General features: G+C 38.9%; 2 protein-coding genes and 1 long non-coding RNA gene across 3 annotated transcripts; 2 read left to right on the forward strand and 1 right to left on the reverse strand.

The window, feature by feature from the left end:
- The first annotated feature begins 1,036 nt into the window (after window positions 1–1,036).
- LOC103319280 (patellin-3) lies at window positions 1,037–3,626 on the forward strand. The gene is made up of 4 exons (XM_008220790.2): window positions 1,037–2,467; window positions 2,580–2,704; window positions 2,839–2,989; window positions 3,105–3,626. The coding sequence occupies exons 1-4, from the start codon at window positions 1,382–1,384 to the stop codon at window positions 3,357–3,359; spliced, it is 1,617 nt and encodes a 538-aa protein (XP_008219012.2). The 5' UTR covers window positions 1,037–1,381; the 3' UTR covers window positions 3,360–3,626.
- A 6,081-nt stretch (window positions 3,627–9,707) lies between these two features.
- LOC103319279 (patellin-3-like) lies at window positions 9,708–12,796 on the reverse strand. The gene is made up of 4 exons (XM_089045004.1): window positions 11,127–12,796; window positions 10,908–11,032; window positions 10,602–10,743; window positions 9,708–10,500 (listed from the first exon to the last, which is right to left on the reverse strand). The coding sequence occupies exons 1-4, from the start codon at window positions 12,474–12,476 to the stop codon at window positions 10,246–10,248; spliced, it is 1,872 nt and encodes a 623-aa protein (XP_088901130.1). The 5' UTR covers window positions 12,477–12,796; the 3' UTR covers window positions 9,708–10,245.
- Window positions 12,797–14,955: 2,159 nt separating this feature from the next.
- LOC103319278 (uncharacterized) lies at window positions 14,956–16,881 on the forward strand. The gene is made up of 3 exons (XR_513267.3): window positions 14,956–15,265; window positions 16,258–16,329; window positions 16,731–16,881. It is a non-coding gene; the product is annotated as an uncharacterized LOC103319278 (long non-coding RNA).
- The last annotated feature ends 3,988 nt before the right edge of the window (window positions 16,882–20,869 follow it).

Here is a 20,869-nt window from a genome sequence, read left to right on the forward strand (position 1 = left end):
ATGTAAAGTAGGTGAAATTCTGTTCTTAAAATTATGTTATTATCTATCACAATCAATGACTAAAATATTGATAATATGGATGAAATATTGAGGATATTATCGTTTTTTTAGGTCTATGATATTTTGAAACATATCCATACACATATTGATGTCAATAATTTCTCACACACTTCAGCAACATTTGGCCAAAATATCGATAATATCGAGATGATGAAGACAATGAAAAATTTGAAGAGTTATACTAACACCCTCTGAGGTTTTTTGTGTTTTCACAAAAACCCATAAGGTCTCAAAAATTACACAAACACCCGCTAAGGTTTCAATTTGTTTTCACAAAATCCTTTTTGGTTGATAGATTGTCCAAAAATTGATGATTTCAATGAAAAAAATTATGCAAATGACAAAATTAACCTTAATGAAGTATATGCAATCTAATCTCAAATGCCAATTTTTTCATTTGGAGAAATTTTTTTATATATAAAATCTTCAATCTTTGGATGAAAAATCAATGAAAAGAAGTTTTGTGAAAACAATTTAAAACCTCAGGGAGTGTTTTTGTAATTTCTAAAATCTCAAACCTCTAAGGGTGTTAGTGTAAATAACTCAAATTTGAACCTTATAGAAACTCTATGTGATACTAAAGTCACTCATGTATCTTACTATGTAATATATAAAGTGTTAAATAGTAAATCATTATAAAAAAATAATTATGGCATGTTTAATATTATTTCATTAATTACTACATACTTTTTACACTCGCAACATTTGTCAACTCACTATATAATCAACTTAAATAAGTTAAACCTATCATATAATGCATTTCCTTCCAATTTTTTGTGATAAAGTAATAGATATTTGACCAAATAAACATCCTCCAAAGTTTCAAGAAAAATTTCAAAGTTTTTCTTAAAATTCCCTCGGTTTTTAATTTATTTTTATCAATATCGATAATTTATTGATATCTTTGTATTTTTAAATCACCAATATTTCCGAAACCATTGATATTTTAGACCTTTATCACAATAGGCCCCATTGAGTTTAAACTAAAGCTCTCAGCTGTATTACCTAAAAAAGAAAAAATACTTTTATACAAAAAAGAGAAAAAATAGCAATTAAAAAAAGAGAGCATAGGATTCCGGATTCAAGCCAAACCCTCATTCACATCCCTGGCGGAGGTATGTGGTGACCATGCGTTAACACAACGAGGCCATCGCTGACAAAACGGTCAGTTCCTAAATAAGCATCTCTCTCTCTCTCTTCATCTCTCTCACTTTACTCGTTTTTTCTTCCATCTTCTTCTACTAAGCAACCAGTCGAAAACCTACCAAACCCATCTCACTCCATCTAATTCTTCGGCCCCCTTTTTACCATTTTCCCGAAAATGGCAGATGAAATCCCCAAAGCAACCTCACCACCTTCAGACCAAGTACCACAGCCGACCTCTGAGAATGAACATCCAGCAGCAGCTGCTGCAGCTGCTGAGCTTGAACCACCGCCTTTGACAGAAACAGAGGCCAAAGAACAAGAGCCACTTCCGCCACCGCCGTCGCTGCCGGAGGTGACAGAGTCTGAGAAAGAAGAGCTGCCGCCGCCAGTGGCAGCAGTGGTGGAGACTGAGTCGGAGGAAAAAACTCAGAAGGAAGAGCCAGAGCGGAAGCAGATTCCTCGATCTTTGATTTCGTTCAAGGAGGAGAGCAATATAGTGGCTGATCTATCGGATTCCGAGAGAAAAGCTCTTCAAGAACTGAAGCAGCTCGTCCAGGAAGCTCTCAACGGTCACCAGTTCACTTCCCCAAAACTCCAAGAGACCCAGGAAAAAGCAGCAGCAGCAGCAGCTGAAGCACCACCACCCATTTCTGAATCAGAAACTAAACCGACCCATGAGCCCAAAATCGAAGAGAACCCATTGAAGGAAGCAGAGGAGGTAGCTAAAGAAGCGACACAATTGGCGGTTCCTCCAGAGGAAGTGTCAATTTGGGGAGTTCCTCTTCTCAAGGATGATCGAAGCGATGTGATTCTTCTTAAGTTTTTGAGGGCCAGGGACTTCAAGGTGAAGGATGCGTTTACTATGCTTGGCAACACGATCCAATGGAGGAAAGAGTTCAGGATCGATGCTCTTGTCGATGAAGATCTTGGTGATGATTTGGAGAAGGTGGTGTTTATGCATGGATATGATAGAGAGGGTCACCCTGTGTGTTACAATGTGTTTGGGGAGTTTCAGAACAAAGAGTTGTATCAGAAAACGTTTCTCGATGAGGAAAAGCGAACCAAGTTTCTTCGATGGCGGGTTCAGTTCTTGGAGAGGAGCATTAGGAAGCTTGATTTCAGGCCTGGTGGTGTTTGTACTATTTTTCAGGTTAATGATCTTAAGAATTCTCCGGGTCCTGCGAAGAAGGAGCTTAGGATTGCCACCAAACAAGCCCTTCAGTTGCTTCAGGACAATTATCCCGAATTCGTTGCCAAACAGGTACTTGATTGTTCATTTTGGTATTTTGATACTTTTTGGGTTTATTTGATGTATACCAGGTTTGTGTTGAATGTTGATGTATTTTTGTTTGGTTGTGGATTTCTTAATTAAGGTGTTTATCAATGCTCCTTGGTGGCATCTTGCATTGTACACTATGATCAATCCCTTCGTGACCCAGAGGACCAAAAGCAAGTTTGTTTTTGCAAGGCCAGGCAAATCTGCGGAGACCCTTTTCAAGTGAGTAGAGAGAATCTGTCTATCTTATGTGCCAAATTATAATCTGATATCAAGTTGGTTTTCTCATATTTTTGTCCCTTGTTTTTAATGCTTGGTTTGAACGTTGAATTTCAATTGATGTATGTATACTATAGGTACATTTCTCCTGAGCATGTTCCAATTCAATATGGTGGCTTGAGTGTGGATTACTGCGACTGCAACCCAGAATTCACCATTGCCGATCCAGTCGCGGATGTTACCGTTAAAGCCGGAACAAAACAAACTGTGGAAATTATCATTTATGAGGTTTGATTTCCATCTTTCCTTTTTGTTCTACTTTTATTGTCATCCACGTCTCTGATTCATGTCTGGTGATGAATGGGAAGATTACTTTAATTAATTGGATATCGATAAATTGCAGAAGTGCACCATTGTGTGGGAGCTCCGAGTAGTGGGGTGGGATGTGAGCTATGGGACTGAATTTGTGCCCGATACCGAAAATGGATACATAATTATCATACAGAAATCCACAAAGATGAGCCCAACTGATGAACCAGTGGTGCAAAACAGTTTCAAAGTGGGCGAGCTGGGTAAAATATTGCTCAAGATCGATAATCCAACCTCGAAAAAGAAAAGGCTTCTGTACAGGTTCAAGATCGAACCCTTTGACAACTAAGCAGTTTAAACAATCGCGCACGTAAAACTTCTGTTGTGCACTTGAGGGGAGAGTGAAGAGGAAAGGCATTGCCGTCATACTGTTTATCATCTTCATTTTGTTGTGTTTGTAAAGTAAATTGGGGTTTCTACTTGAGGTTTATAGTTGCAACTTTTGGTTTTGCAAAATAATTTTTCCTTCTCTTGTATCTTTTGGTTTGTTTTGTGGCATTATAAGAAACAGAAGTTATATTTATATTCGAAAGGAAGTGAACAAATTTGAGGAAAACGGTGGCGTTATGAAAGTTGAGAGTTTTGTGTGACAACATTTTGGATCCCATGAGGCGTACGTTAAAAGTACATTTTATTAGTTGGCAAACGCGCATCTCTCTGTCGTAAACATGGATGGATATTCAAAGGATGAGGTTTTACACATGAAATCTGCATTTGCGATTTCATTTTCACACATGTCAACCTCATTTTCAGATGGGGTTTGTTTTCTTGCACTCTCTTTTCTTTGGTATTAAAGAGGGCCAAAGCCCAGCACAAGACCTCTTAAGATAAGCTGGGGCAAAAACTGCTGTCATAAAGATGAAAGGGTCCATCCGATCAATAAAAATGTTATATTAGATGACTGGATTGAACCCTTACCATATCCCTATAGGCGCGCTGAAGAGTGTGAGGTCATCGGTGTTTTTAAGTATAGTGGGGTTTTTTTTTTTCAATATTAAAAGAGGTATTAAAGTTCAAATTTCACTTTTCTATTAATAAATGAAAAGAATACTTTAAAAAATATATATTATAAAATAAAAAAATAAAAAAATAACCTTGTTAATAGCTCTCAGCACACATCCATTCCATTCCTATAAGCAAGTTCCACACCATAATAAAATATAAGCTTAGTTGTACTAGTGTTCGTGAAACTAGGGTTGGCAATGAGTCGTGCCAAGAATGAACAACCTAAATCTGACCCGTTTAATAAACATGTTATGTACAAGTACAAGTTGACTCGCTAATTTCTTGTGTGAGTTTCAGGTCGTGTTGGGTTGACCCGTTAAGTGAGAGCAAATAAAAAATCTTGAATTTAGATAATTTAATAAAGTAATTGTTTTTTTATTTATTTTATAAAATAGTGATTACATTTTGCCTCTCTCTATATATGAAGATTGAGAAAGAGAAATAATTTTAAAAAAATGAAGAAAATGAAGAATAAACAAAGAAAATGGGTTGGCAAGTTACATAGGTATCTTAGCGGGTTGATCCGAAACTCACCTTTTATTAACGGGTCAGTGGCTGGTTGATTTGTTAATTTTCCATGCTATGTGTTTCGAGTCATGTCGGAAATTGCCACCTTACGTGAAACTGTGATCAACTTTGCTCCATTGACCAATGTTTTAAGTCTCAATCAACCCTCTCGTGAAATTCATTAATAATTTCATCAAAACCAATGGCGTGGCTCCTACATGGCCCTTCAAATTTTCTACCATGTTGGAGCTACATCAGTTTTGACAACATTTCAAAGGGACTTTACAGTAGAGGACAAAGTGAGACTTCAAATATATATCAATTAAGGGGGCAAGGAGGAATAGTTTGACTTTCGTGAAGCAATATAAGCTTTTGATCATATTTTCATTGGGCACTACAATATTCAAGGCTAAATATGTTAATATTATGCAAATCTAAATAATCATGCGCAAAAGGTAACTGTTGAATGTTGATGCATTGTCGGACTACTTGCATAACCACCTACACTCATGAGTGATTGTCCTTAGCATTTCTTTTCATTCTAAATCTCCGAAGTTGAAATAGGATAAAGTCTTGATTAAGCACCTCTATTTTCTTCTTTTTTGCAATTGAATGGGTTGATTAATTATGCACTTTGAAATATGTTAAATAAGTATTATCGTTTTTGGCTGGAACCCAAGTTGACTAATAGACCCTCATCCAAAATCAATCATGCCCAACACCTAAAATTTAGACTCAAAAACTATGTTAGTGAGGGAGAAGATTGAGTTTTACTTTTTCAATGAAGTTTTAAACCACACGCCTTGTGTTGGTTGCTGACAACTTTAAGCATGTTGGTTGTTTGTAGCAGCTGGCTTATTTTATAAAGACAGACATAGCGACTTTTATACGAATCTTGCAGGCTTGCAGCCGCAATTTGTGCTTCACACTGCCAGGGCTAATAAGATCAAGGGAGTATTTTACTCACTATTTTAATTCCAGGCATATTCTTTTTTACTATTATTTTTAATATTTTACACGTATTTATATGTATAATTATAATTTTATAAATACAAAGTAAAGAGTTAACTTATAATTATGTCAACCAACACATGTCAAGTGATGAAAATGGTAGTGAAAGTACACCTTATGTTAAAGTGACGAGCAAAAATAATTCCTAAATCAAATGAGTAATAATGTTTTGATTTCACCTTGAGTTTCGTTTGTTTTGCCTTGTTGTTTCCCATAAAAATATGTTGCTGAATTTAAATACTGATTACTCATGTGTTCGATTTATCAATTCTAAACTACTTTTGATAACATGTTTACTTATTACGAGTGAGGATTAGAACATATGGGTATTGAAATTATGTAAGCTTCACTATAACATTCATAATCCAATACACTCAAATCAGAAATTGGATCAATTAGGGGAATAGTTCCAATTCCTTAGTTCTCATATTTCTAGGTTGGTAATTCGTGACTTCTCTTATATTCCTAATAAGTAAATATACCCTAATTAAAAAAATAAAAGTAAAGAATATTTAAATTTGATATGTAAGAAGACGGACACATTACTTTGACCAACAGCGCTAACTCACACGTACCATTACTCATCATGCTTATAAAGAATTCTGTTTGCATTCATTATATTGTATGATATTTGTTTGGTGAGCTTTCGATTTTTAGGTACGTGGATTCGCATGGGTTGGTAACTTGGTGGGACAATTCTTTTTCCATTTGCTTTTTCATGTTGTGCACAGTCTTCGGGCAGCAATCATAATCAACCCATTGAAGGGACGTGGTGTTGGCTTTCTTGGTTTATAGTTTTGGCGTTCTTGTTGGGAACTTAATATCCAATTTCAGCTCTAACATTTTGTATTGTCCCACAGGACAACAATGTGTACTACCGAGCACATGTTATCATGTTCGTTAGTTGACAATTGAAGTGGCAAGAACAACGTGGCGGTAAACTGTAGGACGTTGTTTTTATTTAATTACTCGCTCGTTTGATAATCATTTTAATTTTCAGTTTTTATTTTAATTTTGTATGAAACTACAATTTATTTCAATCGAAACCAAAACCGTTGTAAAAGATCCTCAACCAAGTCATCTAGAATGAGCTCATGCGCCCACAAAGTTGTTTCAGCTAAAGAAAAACTAAAACCATTTTAAAATTAGAGACATTAATGACCGGTTATTTAGGTATAGTGTTGACTGTTGTGAGGTGCCAAAAGAGTTTCACAATTTTACAAGGCGTCCAGAGACAGTAATCGAACTTTAGTTCCTAATGGCACCCACAGCCCAACCCTCATACTAATTGGACCAGTCCACTTTTTTGTCATATGAGCACAAGGTACCAAATCCCAAATCCAGGGAGATGTTACAATGAGGGGAATTTGGGTGGGATCCGGATTCATTTGGGTAAGTGGGGTTGAATAAAGGGTTCAATCCAACCATCCAATCCAACCATCCAATCCAACCATTCAATTCCAATTTCAACAATTCGGTTTAGGGATTGAATTGAAATTGTTAAATGATAACTTCTTTGGCAAAAATTAAATTCGGGAATCTCAATCCCCAATTTCCTCGATTTTTCCCGCGCGTTATTTATAGTGAAAACGAATTCTTGTTCAATTGGAATTTTGAAATGACAACTCTTTTGTCAAAAATTAAACTTGGGAATTTCGATCCCCAATTTCAACGATTTTTCCCCTTTCGTTATTTAATAAGTTCCGTGTTTAAATTGTTAAACAATGGAAATATCAATTTCTGACTTTTAGCTAAATCCCGAATTATTTTTCCTTCATCCAAACATTAGACAAAGATATTTGGTTGTCTTTTTTCAGAGCGTTGAGTTGAAGCCATGCATTTTCACCAATGCAAAAGGTATTTGATAGCAACATACCAGTTCCACAATCCTTATCACTAATAGCCAAAGGATGATCTTAAAAACCCTTGGAAGCATTTAATTTATGTATTTAATAGAAAAGGGGACTGATTATAAGGCGGCTTAGTGGAAAAATATCATACAAAGAAAAAATCAGCATGAAATGTAGCAATCAACACAAAGAATCTCCAACCACAACACAATTATAGAACTATAAAATTACCATTTAAAAAGAAATAATATTAATAATTAGCAGATGCCTTGTAATATTTAAAGTGTGATCATAGTTTGACCCTGTTGCTTCATCTTGATGATAAAATTTAATTTAGTAATAATAAATAATTATTTATGTTTAATTAATTAAAGGTGGTGGGGAAAATGATTACGAACCAAACATGGGGCCCTAACCCTAGGAAGGAATCAAGATGAATAAAGCTACCTAAAGAAGACAACTAAGAAGGCTGCTTTTTGCAAAAGTGATTGATTGCCAAAATTACTGCCCAACTTTCTTTTTGTTTTTTTTAAATTTATTTATAGATTTTTAAAGTGATTAAAAAAAATATTTACAACGGAAAGTTATCATGAATGTTAACAACATGTGCAACCCTTTGTTCCCTCCCATGTATGATTAAAGAGCTCATGGAATGAAATGACTGTGCTGTGCTCTGGTCATGGATATACTTTTTTTTTGCCCTTTTCCAGACCAAGTAAAAATAATAAAAAAACTTTTCCCCTTTTCTTTTTCTTTTTCTTTATTTATTTTTTTGTTTTTTGTTTTTTGTTTTTAACGGTCTGTAATTCCACTATGGAGTTGCAGAGGAAAGGAACAAGACAGCGACGAAGAAAAAGGGTCCAACTCCTCCTTCGATGCACCGAACACTATAAAATTCGAATTGTTTGGTACCAAGATGTATGTTTTTTAACCTCGAAAACGCTGTCAGTTTATAAATGAAGAGGAAAATCCTGAAATTTTAGCTAGTACCTCGGCTGCCCCAAATCATGATGAATGTTACTAATGTGGCATTAACTTTTTCTACTTGGGCAGACTTAAGTTCGAAAAAAAGGATGATTAGTGGTACCACCGACGGGGTAGTCGAACGGAAAAAAAAATCTTGATTTAAATATCAGTGGTCTTAAGTTATAATTCATATAATATTTTAGTCGTGTATTAGTGTGTGTGATAAACTTCATCTTCTCATGTAATTTAGATCGGTGTTTATATTATAAAAATATTATTAGTGATTGATATTGTATCGATATTACGTGCTTCAACCTTTGTTACTTGGGCAAAGTTACGTTAAAAATGGGATGGCTGCTTCCTTTGATATGTTGTGGATCATGTTATCAATCAATGTTGGAGAAGAGACGACATTAATATTCTATCGATATTACATACTAGATATTAGCTTAATTTGCACTAATTAAATAATAAAATCACAAAGATATTTTCCTCGTCTATAGATAATCAAATGTGAAAAATAAAATAATAGAAATGGAAAATATTCAAGAAAAGAAGGTTTTATCAATCACAATTTCAAAGCAACCAAAACGTGATCTACATTGATATTGTGATCGGATTCAAAACATGATTTCAGGCACCTAAAACTTGATTAGAAAAGCAACTATATATCAATAAGAGCCTAAAAGGAAAACACCTCCAGACAAACTTCAATTTACTTTAAAAAACACAGTGAATCAATAAAACGGGATTGAATCAAACTTTAAAACAATTTCCTAATACACATGCATGATAATGGCTTGACTTTCCCTTAAATAAAATGTCGTTTATTTGTTAATCCACAAGTCTGGAAATCGGGATTGAGAGGCAACTTTATTCTTACGCTTCCAAATCTATAATAAGGTCTAGAAAATACCAACATGAATTTCATACTAACAATATCTTAATTTTATCGTCCATTCATATTATAATACTTCCCGAACAATGTAACGCCCCTATTGTTCACGACTCTAATGCAATACCCAAGAGCGAAAGAACACTACATGACACGAAATATGAGAGGATTAGGCGGTGTGGAGCATGTGGAAAGGTTTGTTAACTTTTTCTTTTCAATCGATTTTTAGGGTTTTAAATTATACTTTTTAAACCCTTCAATTATTTTACTGCCAGGTTTAGTATAAATATTAAACTGATTAGATTATAAAACAACTCTTAATCAAACTTTCACCGACAAATAGGCTAAAAATGTCCTTTTAATAAGAAATAATAAAAAATGGAAGAGTGGAAATAAATTATACAAATTAATAAATAACATAGTATTATTAAAATAGGCATACAACAACAGATAAACTCAAGGCTTAAAAATAAAAAATGACAAACAGAAAATAACAGGAAACAGAAGAGACCAAATTTACACAGATTTTACAGGCAAAAGAGTATAAAGAAAGAGTTTCTGTCCCATGTCGACACACATTCCAATTCCCCCAACATATCATATGTACTGTCACGACAAGCCATCATCTATCCATCCAGGACTCGACTTCAACTATTGTTTACAAACAATCCAAACAAAATTACCAAAACCCCCATACACTAAAACAAATATGAATAAAAATACCCCCAGACTTGTTTTTCTTCATTGCAAAACAAAAAAAAAATATCAACCAAAAAGAAGAAAAAATAATTAACCCTGTATTTAAAAATTAAAGAAAAAAGAAAACAAAGAAGCCCCAGACTTGTTTATTCTGCAATGCTGCAATTGAATTGTCTTCTGTTTGATTGGAATTGCTGATCCAAGACAGGCATGAATAATTGAATTATTCAAGCTTTCTTTGTTCAATCGGAGCAAGGCTTGGTCTTGGACCTGTAGAGGAGCTTCTTTTTCTTGGAACTTTGGTTATCAATGGAGAGCACAACCTTGCCTGCCTCCCCAATCTTGTAGCTGTTTGAGATCACTGGCTCATCAGCTGGAGCAACCTTCCTGGTCTTCTGCAATATTATGGTGTACCCGTCCTCCGCGGACGGCACAAATTCGGCTCCATAGCTTACATCCCATCCCACCACTCTCACTTCCCAAACCAGAAGACCATTCTGCAAGCAAATTCAGCAAAACCCAATGAGAATTTAGAATTAAAAAAATACAATTAGAAAGCTCATATATTCTACCATTTAATTCCTTGAGCCCTGCATACCTCAGAGACTGGGATTTCAACTGTGTGCTTTGTGGCTGGCTTAACTGTGATCTCAGTGACAGGATCAGATGTGGTGAATTCATGCTCACCCTCCCTGCTTAGCCCACCATACTGAACTGGTACATGCTCAGGAGCAATATATCTGTTTCACAAAATTCAGAAATTAAATTATACACATACCCCTTTTATTTATTTATTTTTATTTTTAAAATTTTGATGAATGAACAAAAGCTCTACAGCAGCAGAGCAGTGGTGCAGAAAAAAGGAATTGAAATTGGATAATTAAATATAAATTACAATACTTACTTGAAAAGGGTCTCAGCAGACTTGGAAGGACCAGCAAACACAAACTTGCTCTTGGTCCTCTGGGTGAGGAAGGGGCTGATCATCCTGTTGAAAGCAAGATACCACCATGGGACATTGATGAACACCTTCAAAAACCAAAACCCAGATATCATATTAGGCAATTAATAATAGAGAATATTATCGCTAATTAATCAGTCACTAATTGAGTAATTTAAGTACCTGTTTGGCTACAAACTCAGGGTAGTTATCCTGAAGCAATTGAAGGGCCTGGTTGGTGACCTGGTTGTGCTCCCACTTGAAGAAACCAGGGAAGTTCTTGAGATCATTGACCTGAACAATTGTAGAAATCCCGGTAGGGTTGAAGTCAAACTTTCTGATGCTCTTCTCCAAGAACTGGATCCTCCACTTGATGAACTTCGACCTCTTCTCTTCATCTGTGAAGGTGTTCTGGTAGAGCTCCTTGTTCTGAAACTGCCCAAAAACGTTGTAGCAGACAGAGTGGCCTTCCTTGTCAACTCCATGGGTGAAAACCACCTTGTCCCAATGGCTTCCAAGATCCTCCTCCAGAAGGGCGTCGATGCCAAACTCCTTCCTCCACCGCACGCTGTTCTTGATCATGGCGAACGCGTCCTTCACCTTGAAGTCCCTGGCTCTCAGGAACTTTAGCAGAACGACGTCGCTCCGCTCGTCACTGAGAAGCGGAATTCCCCAGATATGCACCTCCTCCGGCGGCGGAGGAGGTGCGGCGGGGGCTTCCTCTTCCGTCTTCGGCTCCTCCGGGGCCGGAGCAGCAGCAGCACAAGCCTCCGCTGCCACCTCGGATTCTGGTTTAGGCTCGGCTGCAGCCTCCTCTGCTGCAGAAGCAGAGGCAACTTCCACTATGGTCTCTTTGATGGCCTCTACGGTCTTTGCGCCGTCATCGTCAACAGTCTCCACAACCTCCTCTGTCACAACCACAGCCACAGTCCCTGTTGGCTTCTCTTCTTCTTCCACTTTGGGCTTGTCTTCTTCTTCTTTGGGCTTGTCTTCTTCTTTGGGTTCCTCTTTGGGCTTCTCTTCTTCTTTGGCTTCCTCTTTGGGCCTCTCTTCTTCTTTGGCTTCTTTTGCTGCTTCTGCTGTTTTTGGTTCTTCAGCAGCAGCGACCTCAGCTTTGGGTTCTTCTTCGGCCTTCTTCTCCTCAGGCGGTGCAGGCTTCTCTTCCTCCTTGGCCGGCGGCGGAGTGGGCGGAGCAGTGAACTCGTGCTTGTTGAGGGCCTCCTGGATGAGTTGCTTGAGCTCCTCAAGAGCCTTCTTCTGCGGCTCGGGAAGCTCACCAACAACATAGCTCTCCTCCTTGAAAGAAACCGACTGAGCGATGATTTTCTGATCCTCCTCAGCAGCCTTGGGGGCCTTCTCCTCAGCCACAGGCTTCTCGGCTACCGCCTCAGCCTCGGCCTCCGGAGGACCTTCTTTCTCGGGTACAGCCTTCTCGGCAGGCGGCGCATCAGCCACCACCACAACTTCCTCACTGTAAGTTGCTGGTGCTTCTGCAACAGCAGCAGCCTCGGGCTTCTGGTGCTCCTCAGCCATAAGAATTAATTATGTTTATCAAATCTTCAGAGAGAGAGAGAGAGAGAGAGAGAGAGAGAGGGGTTGGGGGTCTTAAAAATGGTGAGGAAGAAGTGGAAGTTGAGGTTTGAGTGGTGAGGGATTGAGGGGGAGAGGGGGGGTTTGAAGAAAATGGAGAAGGTGATGGTTGTTGATGTTGGTGGTGTTGGCTATGGGAAGAACCAGTCTGTCAGACCGGTTTGCCAGCTAGTACACCACTTTGTTTTCGGGTCGGGGCCCACCCCACTTCTTCTTCTTCTTCTTCTAAAATTCTAAAACTTCCCCTCCTCCTATGAGAATCTCCTTTATTATTTCGTGTACTTTGCTCCAATATATCACAAAACTCCCAAATATCACTATCGCCCTGCCTTCTTCTTAATTTCACTTACCCCATTTCATTTTATTTTTTTAATCTTAAAAAATATTTTATTTGAAGATATCCAAAATGTCCAATGTAGCCATCATGAGGTCATAAGTTTGTACTTATCTAATAAAAGAAAATTTGAGAAACGGGAATGGATTTTATGTTCTATCCCTTCAAGAAACTAATAGGCCGTCACTCACTCGACCTTTGAGAATTGGTCATCCAACATTATTTTGCGAGTATGAAAGGTGCACTAAACGTTACCTTCAACCCTAGGGCGAATAGCTCGAGCGGTCGAGAATATTATACCTTTATATCTATGATAAGAGTTCAACTTTTGCACCGACTTAGAAATTTGACCTTTCATTATTTTATATAAACAGACTTTAATTATGCTTAATCAAAACATATAGTTTTTTATTTTTTATTTTTACTTTTAAAGATTTTTGCTTTTTTGTTAAACAGCAAGGATAACCCACTTTCAATTTTTTCTTAGACTAACTATTTAGCCCAAATATCGCATTATGACGTAATAGATGACATGCTCACAATAAGAAAATGTGTAATTAAAGTTGATTTGTTTTAAATTAAAATATTATTGTATTGTGATAGAAATGATCATGTAAGAGTTTGCTTTTTCTTGTTCTTCTCCTTTTGTGAATGCACATGCAAATGCAAGGATGAAGCCCTCTAATCCTCAATTTGTGGAGAAAGTTGGTGGAGTGATGACTTATTGATGCTAGTGCCCTTAGAAAAATTAATCTAATATTTTTCTTAGTTGGATATTTAAAAATAAATCTCAAACATCATACCCAAAAAAAAGGACCTATTGGCTGTCACAATGATTCATATTGTCAATTCATGTACTCACAATTTTTCTTTCTTTTCCTTGAATTTTTATATATAAATGATTTCACAAAATAAATAGTCCAATAAAAGCCGTTTGATTTTTCAAAACAATGGGCCGCCCTACCCAAACAGAAGCCGCATAAAATCTCAGAAACCGCTAAGCACGTTTTCTTATGGCAGCAGGGTTCTCAAAATTTTCAAACACATCATCGTGCCCCGCCTTTGAGTAAATAAATAAAAATAAAAATAATTAGTCTTTGATTTAGTGGTGTGTCTCTATTTCGACTCACATGAATATAAGGACAATCTAAATTTTTAACGAGTTCAAAGCATAATTGTTATGATATAGTATTATTGTGGATGTATTGGTATGTTGTAAGATTATCTTGTAAATATCTTATCGTTTGTCAAAAAAATTAAAAAATTGAAATCTCCCCTTCCGTCTATTTTTTGGTCGGAATCCCCTGCCTTCTCTTCAAATATTTTATTCCTTATAGAAATAATACAGTGACAGAGCTGTCAAAGAAGAATAACACCGCGAAACCCTAACGCATTTTGGATTAAAAAAAACAAAAATCCTAAGGGAAAGCCAAGGTCGTCTCGGGACACGTGTGGAGTTTGTAGTAGGTCTTGTTAGAACAGGCTGTCATGTGATCAAACAATGAAGGTTTTTCAATGAAAGGAAACCTTGACAACATCGATGTTTGAGGAGAGAGGCAAAGAGCCGGCCGCAACGGTTGTAACGCCTGCCAGGTCGAGAGGGGCCATTTTGTCTTTTTGGGGGCCTGGGGTGGGGCCCACAGAGATCAGATCAGTCTTGCTTCTAAAAGCAAGCCAGAGCTGTTGGCTGGTTGTTCTTTGCTGTCCCTTTCTTTCCATTTGAAATTTAAAGGGAACTAGGCGGCTTTGGCCGCTGGCTTCACTAGACAATCCCCAAATGGCCCCTTGTTTTAAAGCCCATAAAACTGACCGCTATTCCTATTGCTCACCTATCACCTCTTCATTACTTTCTCTTTTCTCAGCCTGAAATCAGCCTATCTGCTCTCACTGCTTTCATAGTATCACGTTATTTCATGTGTGAAAGCCTAACGGCTACACGTGTTTCACGCAATTCAATACGTGTTATTAACGTATTATGCTGGAAATTCACCACACATGGAGAGCGTGTAAGAATATAAATGTAAAGAATAAGGAAGTTCAGATTCCACCATAAAATCAATTGGCCATAAAGGAAGTAATCCAACTCTTTATAAGTCATTATTAAGTTTCTCATTTTTCCAATACAGACTCATTATCTTCACATTCTTACATCCATTAACCCCAAAAATTTCCACACCACCGTTTTTTTGTTTTTTTGGGTCAATAATTTCCTCACCACCTAAACACAGTCCATTCGAAATTAGAAAGGAACAGAACCCACCCTTAATTCCCAAATTAGTTTTACACTTCCGCTCAAAACTCAAACCCTAAGCCCCAACCCCACCACGACTTCTCCGGCGCCGACCACCTCCTGCCGCCGCATCAGCCCTTGTGTTGCCGGCACTGCCCATAATTTCAAGTGAGTAGAATTTATATTTGGTTAGGAACCATTGGGTCATATTCCTATTAAGCTCCAGCTCTACAATTTCCCATTTCTCATTTCAGTTGTAATAATGGTTCTAGAAGCTAGGTTCAGTAAGATTCCTCCTTGGAGAGTTTGTTATTCTGCTTTCCTATTTTTTCTCTGTAAGTGACGAACAGGGCTCTACCATATTTCTAATGAAATCGATATATATATAGATATATATATATATATAGTGTTTTTTATGGATTAGAATTTATTATTGATATTGATTGTTATTGTTATTTGGATTAGAGTTTATAATTGATTGATATTGTTTCGTTGATTTATAATAAATCTCTGTATCTCAGAGAAGCTCAGTGCTACAATCCGCTTTTCCTACTAATTTTTCTATTGCTGGAATTTATCTATATTATATATATATTTTCTTTGTTTTGGGTTTATGTACTTTTTGTTTTTCATTTACATGTAATTTTGTCAGCTTGTGTTTATTCGGATACATCTTAACCTGGCACCAACCTGTGATTACTGTTTGTAGGTTCTAGAGCCATGAATTGGGTTCAATAGGATTGATTTTTGTCATTTTGAAGTTCAGAAATCACAAAAGAATTTGTATTCTTATGCGTAAGCTTATTCTTGATCATGTAGAGATGGAGTATATAATTTTAATTTTCAAGTAGTTGTATGACGTTTACCATTTGTTCAATTGGAAAAAAGGAGCATTTTGCTTGAACGTTTTGTAAATACTTTGCTGTAACGAGTTCGAAAGCATGTATAAGTTTCGCCAAAACTTGTATATCATGTTTCTGGTTCAATCTGATGATCTTTAATCAATAGCAGGGGAAATGCATGTTGAAGAAGTAATGCTATATTTAGGATATAAGATTTTAACTCCATCTCTCACCATTCTCGATCAAATTTAATATGAACTTCTCTCTCTCTTCCTCTGTGCTGTTATATTGAATTTGTGAGTTCCTTAATTTTGACAGATACTTTGGTCCTTGTTTGATGCGGTTCATTTTTTACAACGGCTCACTATACGTAACGGAGTTTTGCAAGAGGTAACATTCTAATCTTCTTTCTTTCTATTTTTTTCATGTCCTTAATCTTTCTTCTGTTTAAGTTGAGTTTGGTCACAAAATCAGATTGCAACTATCTCATAGGTATGCCTTCCCCTCCCCCCCTTTTTAGATGTAGAGTGCGGTAATTCAAAGTACTGATAGATGTTAAGATGTTCTGAGTTGCTCTTTGTCCATAGAAAGGTCATTATTTGATGTTGGATTGGTAAAGCCTATCTTCTGTGTATGTTTGTGTGAGAAGTTCCGAAAATACCCCTCGTAATCAATATGAAGTTATTAGGTTTGTTAGTTAGCAATATTCAATGGTTACTTTTCACTTCTATCAAACCAGTCGAAGCTTTGTTTGCACTTTTCACTGAAATTTTGATGGTTTATACTCTCAGCTGCTGATAGAAAAAAGACGAGGACGTGTCTTTGAGGGATAGAGTGAAGGAAAGATATATTCCCCTCTGACATACAAGTATTTAAATATTTCATATACCTGTCTTGGAAATAATTATATAGTTGGGAGTTTGGAGTATTTTATTGCCTTCACATTGTCTCTATATTGCTATGCAATTCATGTCATATCACCTATTTTTTCAAGTGTCTTGGAATCAAAATTATATAGTTGGGACTAGAATTTTTGTATTGCCTTCTTATTAGGAAAATGGGAAAATAAGAAATTAGGAAAATTGGAAAAAAAGAAAATATGCAAATGCGCAATAAAAATGCAATACGCATGCAATACAACGGCATAGATTCGATGGATGAGCCCACGCCCCGCGGTGAAGGACATAAAAGTTTGATGGATAAAAAGCCCAAAATGAATAAAAGGGACGGAAATATTCGATGGATGAGCCCACACCATAGTGTGAAGGGTATAAGGGGACGGAAATTCAAACAAAAAGCCCCGCGGTGGAGGAGGGAGGCATAAAAGCCCCAAGGTATGATAGCGTGTTGTCTAATACGCACTCAATACGTATTACAAATTGAGCTTTGTTGTAATGGGGAATATGAATTTCTGTCTCTCAACATTCTCCTTCTTTTGATAAATATAGTGCCTTTCTCTTTTCTAAAGTGGACAAGTAGAGATTTATACTTTTCTTGTTTCTCAAATATCTATTGGTTTGTACCTCTGACAAGTAAGATGAAGATGCATGTCAGAAAGTACGGATTAAAGTTCCAAATACTAAAAACTCGAACAAAAATTCTTTCTGCCAATTACCACAGTACAAAATTGAGGGGTTGCCAATCTGCTAAGAACTAATAAATATCTCGACCCGAAAAAAGAAAAAGAACTAACTAATGCAGAATTAAAAAGAAATAAACAAGAACACCAGTAGAGCCAGTACTAGCTTCAGCTTCCCCATTGATGGTTTACAACTTGAGCTTGACCCGCCATTCACCTCTAAGTGCAAGCTTGAAAAAGCTGGGTGAGTGGAAGCTTGGACGAGGTGGCTCTGAGTGGAAACTTGGATTAGGTGGGATGCTCTGCTCGTTCCTGAAGAAATTTTCTGGATCAACAGCAGTCTTCACCTTCACCAACCTATCAAAATTGTAATTGAAGTACTTCAAGCTATGTGTGGGAACCGAATTAAATCATACCGTAGGTCAAATAATTCCTTCCATTTGGGGATTATTTGACCTAATTGGGAGTTACTCAACCTAATTGGGAGTTACTCAATTTAATTGGGAGTTACCCAATTAAATTGAGAATTACTTAATTAAGTTGGGAATTGATTTGATTCCTACCTCAATTCCCAATTAAATGAGGAGTTACCTAATTAAATTAGGAATTGATCTGATACCTACCACGATTAGGGATTTGATTTACCCTAATAAATCAAATCCCTAATTAATCAAATCAATTCCAAATAGGGGATGAATAATTCCTTTCCATCTATGGAATTATTCCTCTGAAACCCTAATCTCTGAGACCATTATAAGTACTTGGCTACGCACAAATGTCAAGGTATGTCTAAATTCCTACTGAAACTTTGCAGAAATTATTTCTCACAAACCCTAGCCACCACATTCTTTCTCTCTCTGACACAAGGCTCCGCCACCACACACGGCTCCGGCCACCTTTTCCTTGAAATACCCTACCTAACTTAGGCATCGGAGGGCCTTTGGCCAACACCCGGGTGTGGTCCTTTACCCCGATCTGTTTTGCAGGGAGAAAGAGAAGTGGAGAAGACGAAGGAATCATTGAAGAATATTCTAGTGGGACGAAATTTGCTCCCACAAATTGGTGCTTTTATTGAGAGCACGAGATATATTCAAAGCGTGCTCAAAATCCATCTTTCACACATTTTTTTCAAACAACCATGGTTGATACAAGACGTACGAAGAGTAACGCCACCACGACGGGCCCATTTCATGGTTTCGTGGTGGAAACCTCCATGCAACAAAGACAGAATCTTGCTCGCCAACGCCTGCACCGTCTTCTAGTGCTTTGCACCGCTTTCAAGCTGGAATTGCGTAGCAGTCACCACATGACCACAGGACCTCTACTGACCTTGTAATCGCCACGACACGAGTCGCTCTCTCCGCGCCGAGCACAAAGAATGGCCACACCACTTAACTCTGGACTTGCTGCCCATGGCTACTCGACATCGTCCCAGTCTTGGAGCAGATCCATTCTCTCCCTCCTCTACGATCACACTTGACATATGCACTGTGTACGCGTCTAATGGAGCCCTAGCCCACATGCCGCTGGGCCCAATGCACACCACTCTACTTGACCCGAGGCAGGTTGACCTTAACTCGCGGTTGATCAACTCACACAGAAGGTCGATGATCAAAACAACTGATTGGCCTACTCAGGCATCAACTTGAATCAAGGCCCCAACCTTGACCCCATGACGAGGAGAGGAGGCACACGAGCATGGCGGCGATTCGAGAGGTCCAGCTAGTCGGACAAGGGTAAACCGGCAGGAAGAGAGCGAGATCGTGCAGCGAGACGCAGATGCGAGTCGTACTGAGCCGTTCGAGGCTAGGACCCAGGACCAATGTGCTCGAGAGGCTAGGCCCACAATCCAATGTTCGTGCTCGCTTAGGTCCACAAGGAGCTCGAGTTCGTGAGCGGTCGCGGCGACAAGGCGTGGAGGGATCCTCCCAAACTCAACCTTTCTCTCGCCCCATCGGCAGGGCAACCAAGGGGATCGACCCTTGGGAGCCGGAGAAGAAGTTAGCCAATCACGTTCGAGGCACCGAAGACGTCGACCTGAACGACCTTCCTTGCAAGCGAGGATGACGATCAACGCTCACCAGCCCGCTCGAGGTCCGGCATGCGGCGACAAGGCGTGGAGGGTCCTCCCAAACTCAACCTTCTCTCCCGCCCCACCGGCAGGCAACCAAGGGGATCGACCCTTGGGAGTTGGAGAAGAGGTTAGCCATCCACGCTCGAGGCACCGAAGACGTCCGACCGAACGACCTTCCTTGCGGCGGAGGGTGACGATCGACGCGCTCGAGGACCAACACGCGACGACAAGCTGCAGAGGAATCCTCACAAACTCAATCTCCTAATCGCCTCACGGCAGAGCACCCAGGATTGACCCTGGGAAGCCGAGGAAGAAGTTAGCAAGTCGCGCTCGAGGCACCGAAGACGCGTCGGCCCGAGACTCCAACCTGCGGCAGAGGATGTCGCATAAGCTAGTAAATGACCAACTCAGGTCTTCGACTCAAAGGAAGCGCGGAAGAGGCCCTATGCAAGGAAATTGATCGAGTTGATTGCTCGCCCTTTACCGACGAGGTGGAACGAGCTCCGCCGCCGCGGTTTACAACGCCATCCATCACTCCATTCAAGGGGGACTCGACCCTGAGAGCCATTTGAGTCACTTCAAGAGCGCCATGATCTTGTACAAGGCAGACGACGCCCTGATGTGCAAAGTGTTCTCGATGACTCTGCGAGGAGCAGCTCAGGATTGGTTCCACACTCTATCGTCGCGTCAATAGGCAACTTCAAGGAGTTCGCCATCATTTTCACAAAGGAGTACACCTCCTACAAGACGGTCGAAAGCATGCAGACCACCTGTTCAACTGCGCAAGAAGGCGCGATTTAGTCTCTACGAGACTACCCGAGACGGTTTAAGTGAGAAGGCCAACATCATAGGATGCAACGACCAAGTTGCATCCTTAGCTTTCAAGAAGGGCTTGCCAACCGAGCACGAGCTATACCGGGAGCTGGCCATAACTCCAAGTCAAACCTTGGCGAAGTGTTCGCGACGGCAGAGCGCTCGCACTTTGGGACGATGATCGTATCGCCGCAAAGAAAGCTACCAAGCAAGTTGACCACCCGACGAAGCAGGCAAGCCAAAAGAGCAACAAGTTCGAGCAAAAAGCCCGAGATAAGCGCAGATCGCGGCCCCAAGAGGAAAGCTCAGAAACAGGGACCTTCACTGAATCGCTATCCCAATCAACCAGGATCCTAGCTTAGGTGAAGGACAAGCCGTGGGTGAGGAGACCACCACCCATGAAAGGAGACCCCTCTAAAAGAGACACCAGCAAATCTGCGCATTCCACGGGGAGCACGGTCATT

This window comes from Prunus mume, linkage group LG2 (genome assembly GCF_029339155.1).
Source record: "Prunus mume cultivar Tortuosa linkage group LG2, ASM2933915v1, whole genome shotgun sequence".
Lineage (NCBI taxonomy): Eukaryota > Viridiplantae > Streptophyta > Magnoliopsida > Rosales > Rosaceae > Prunus > Prunus mume.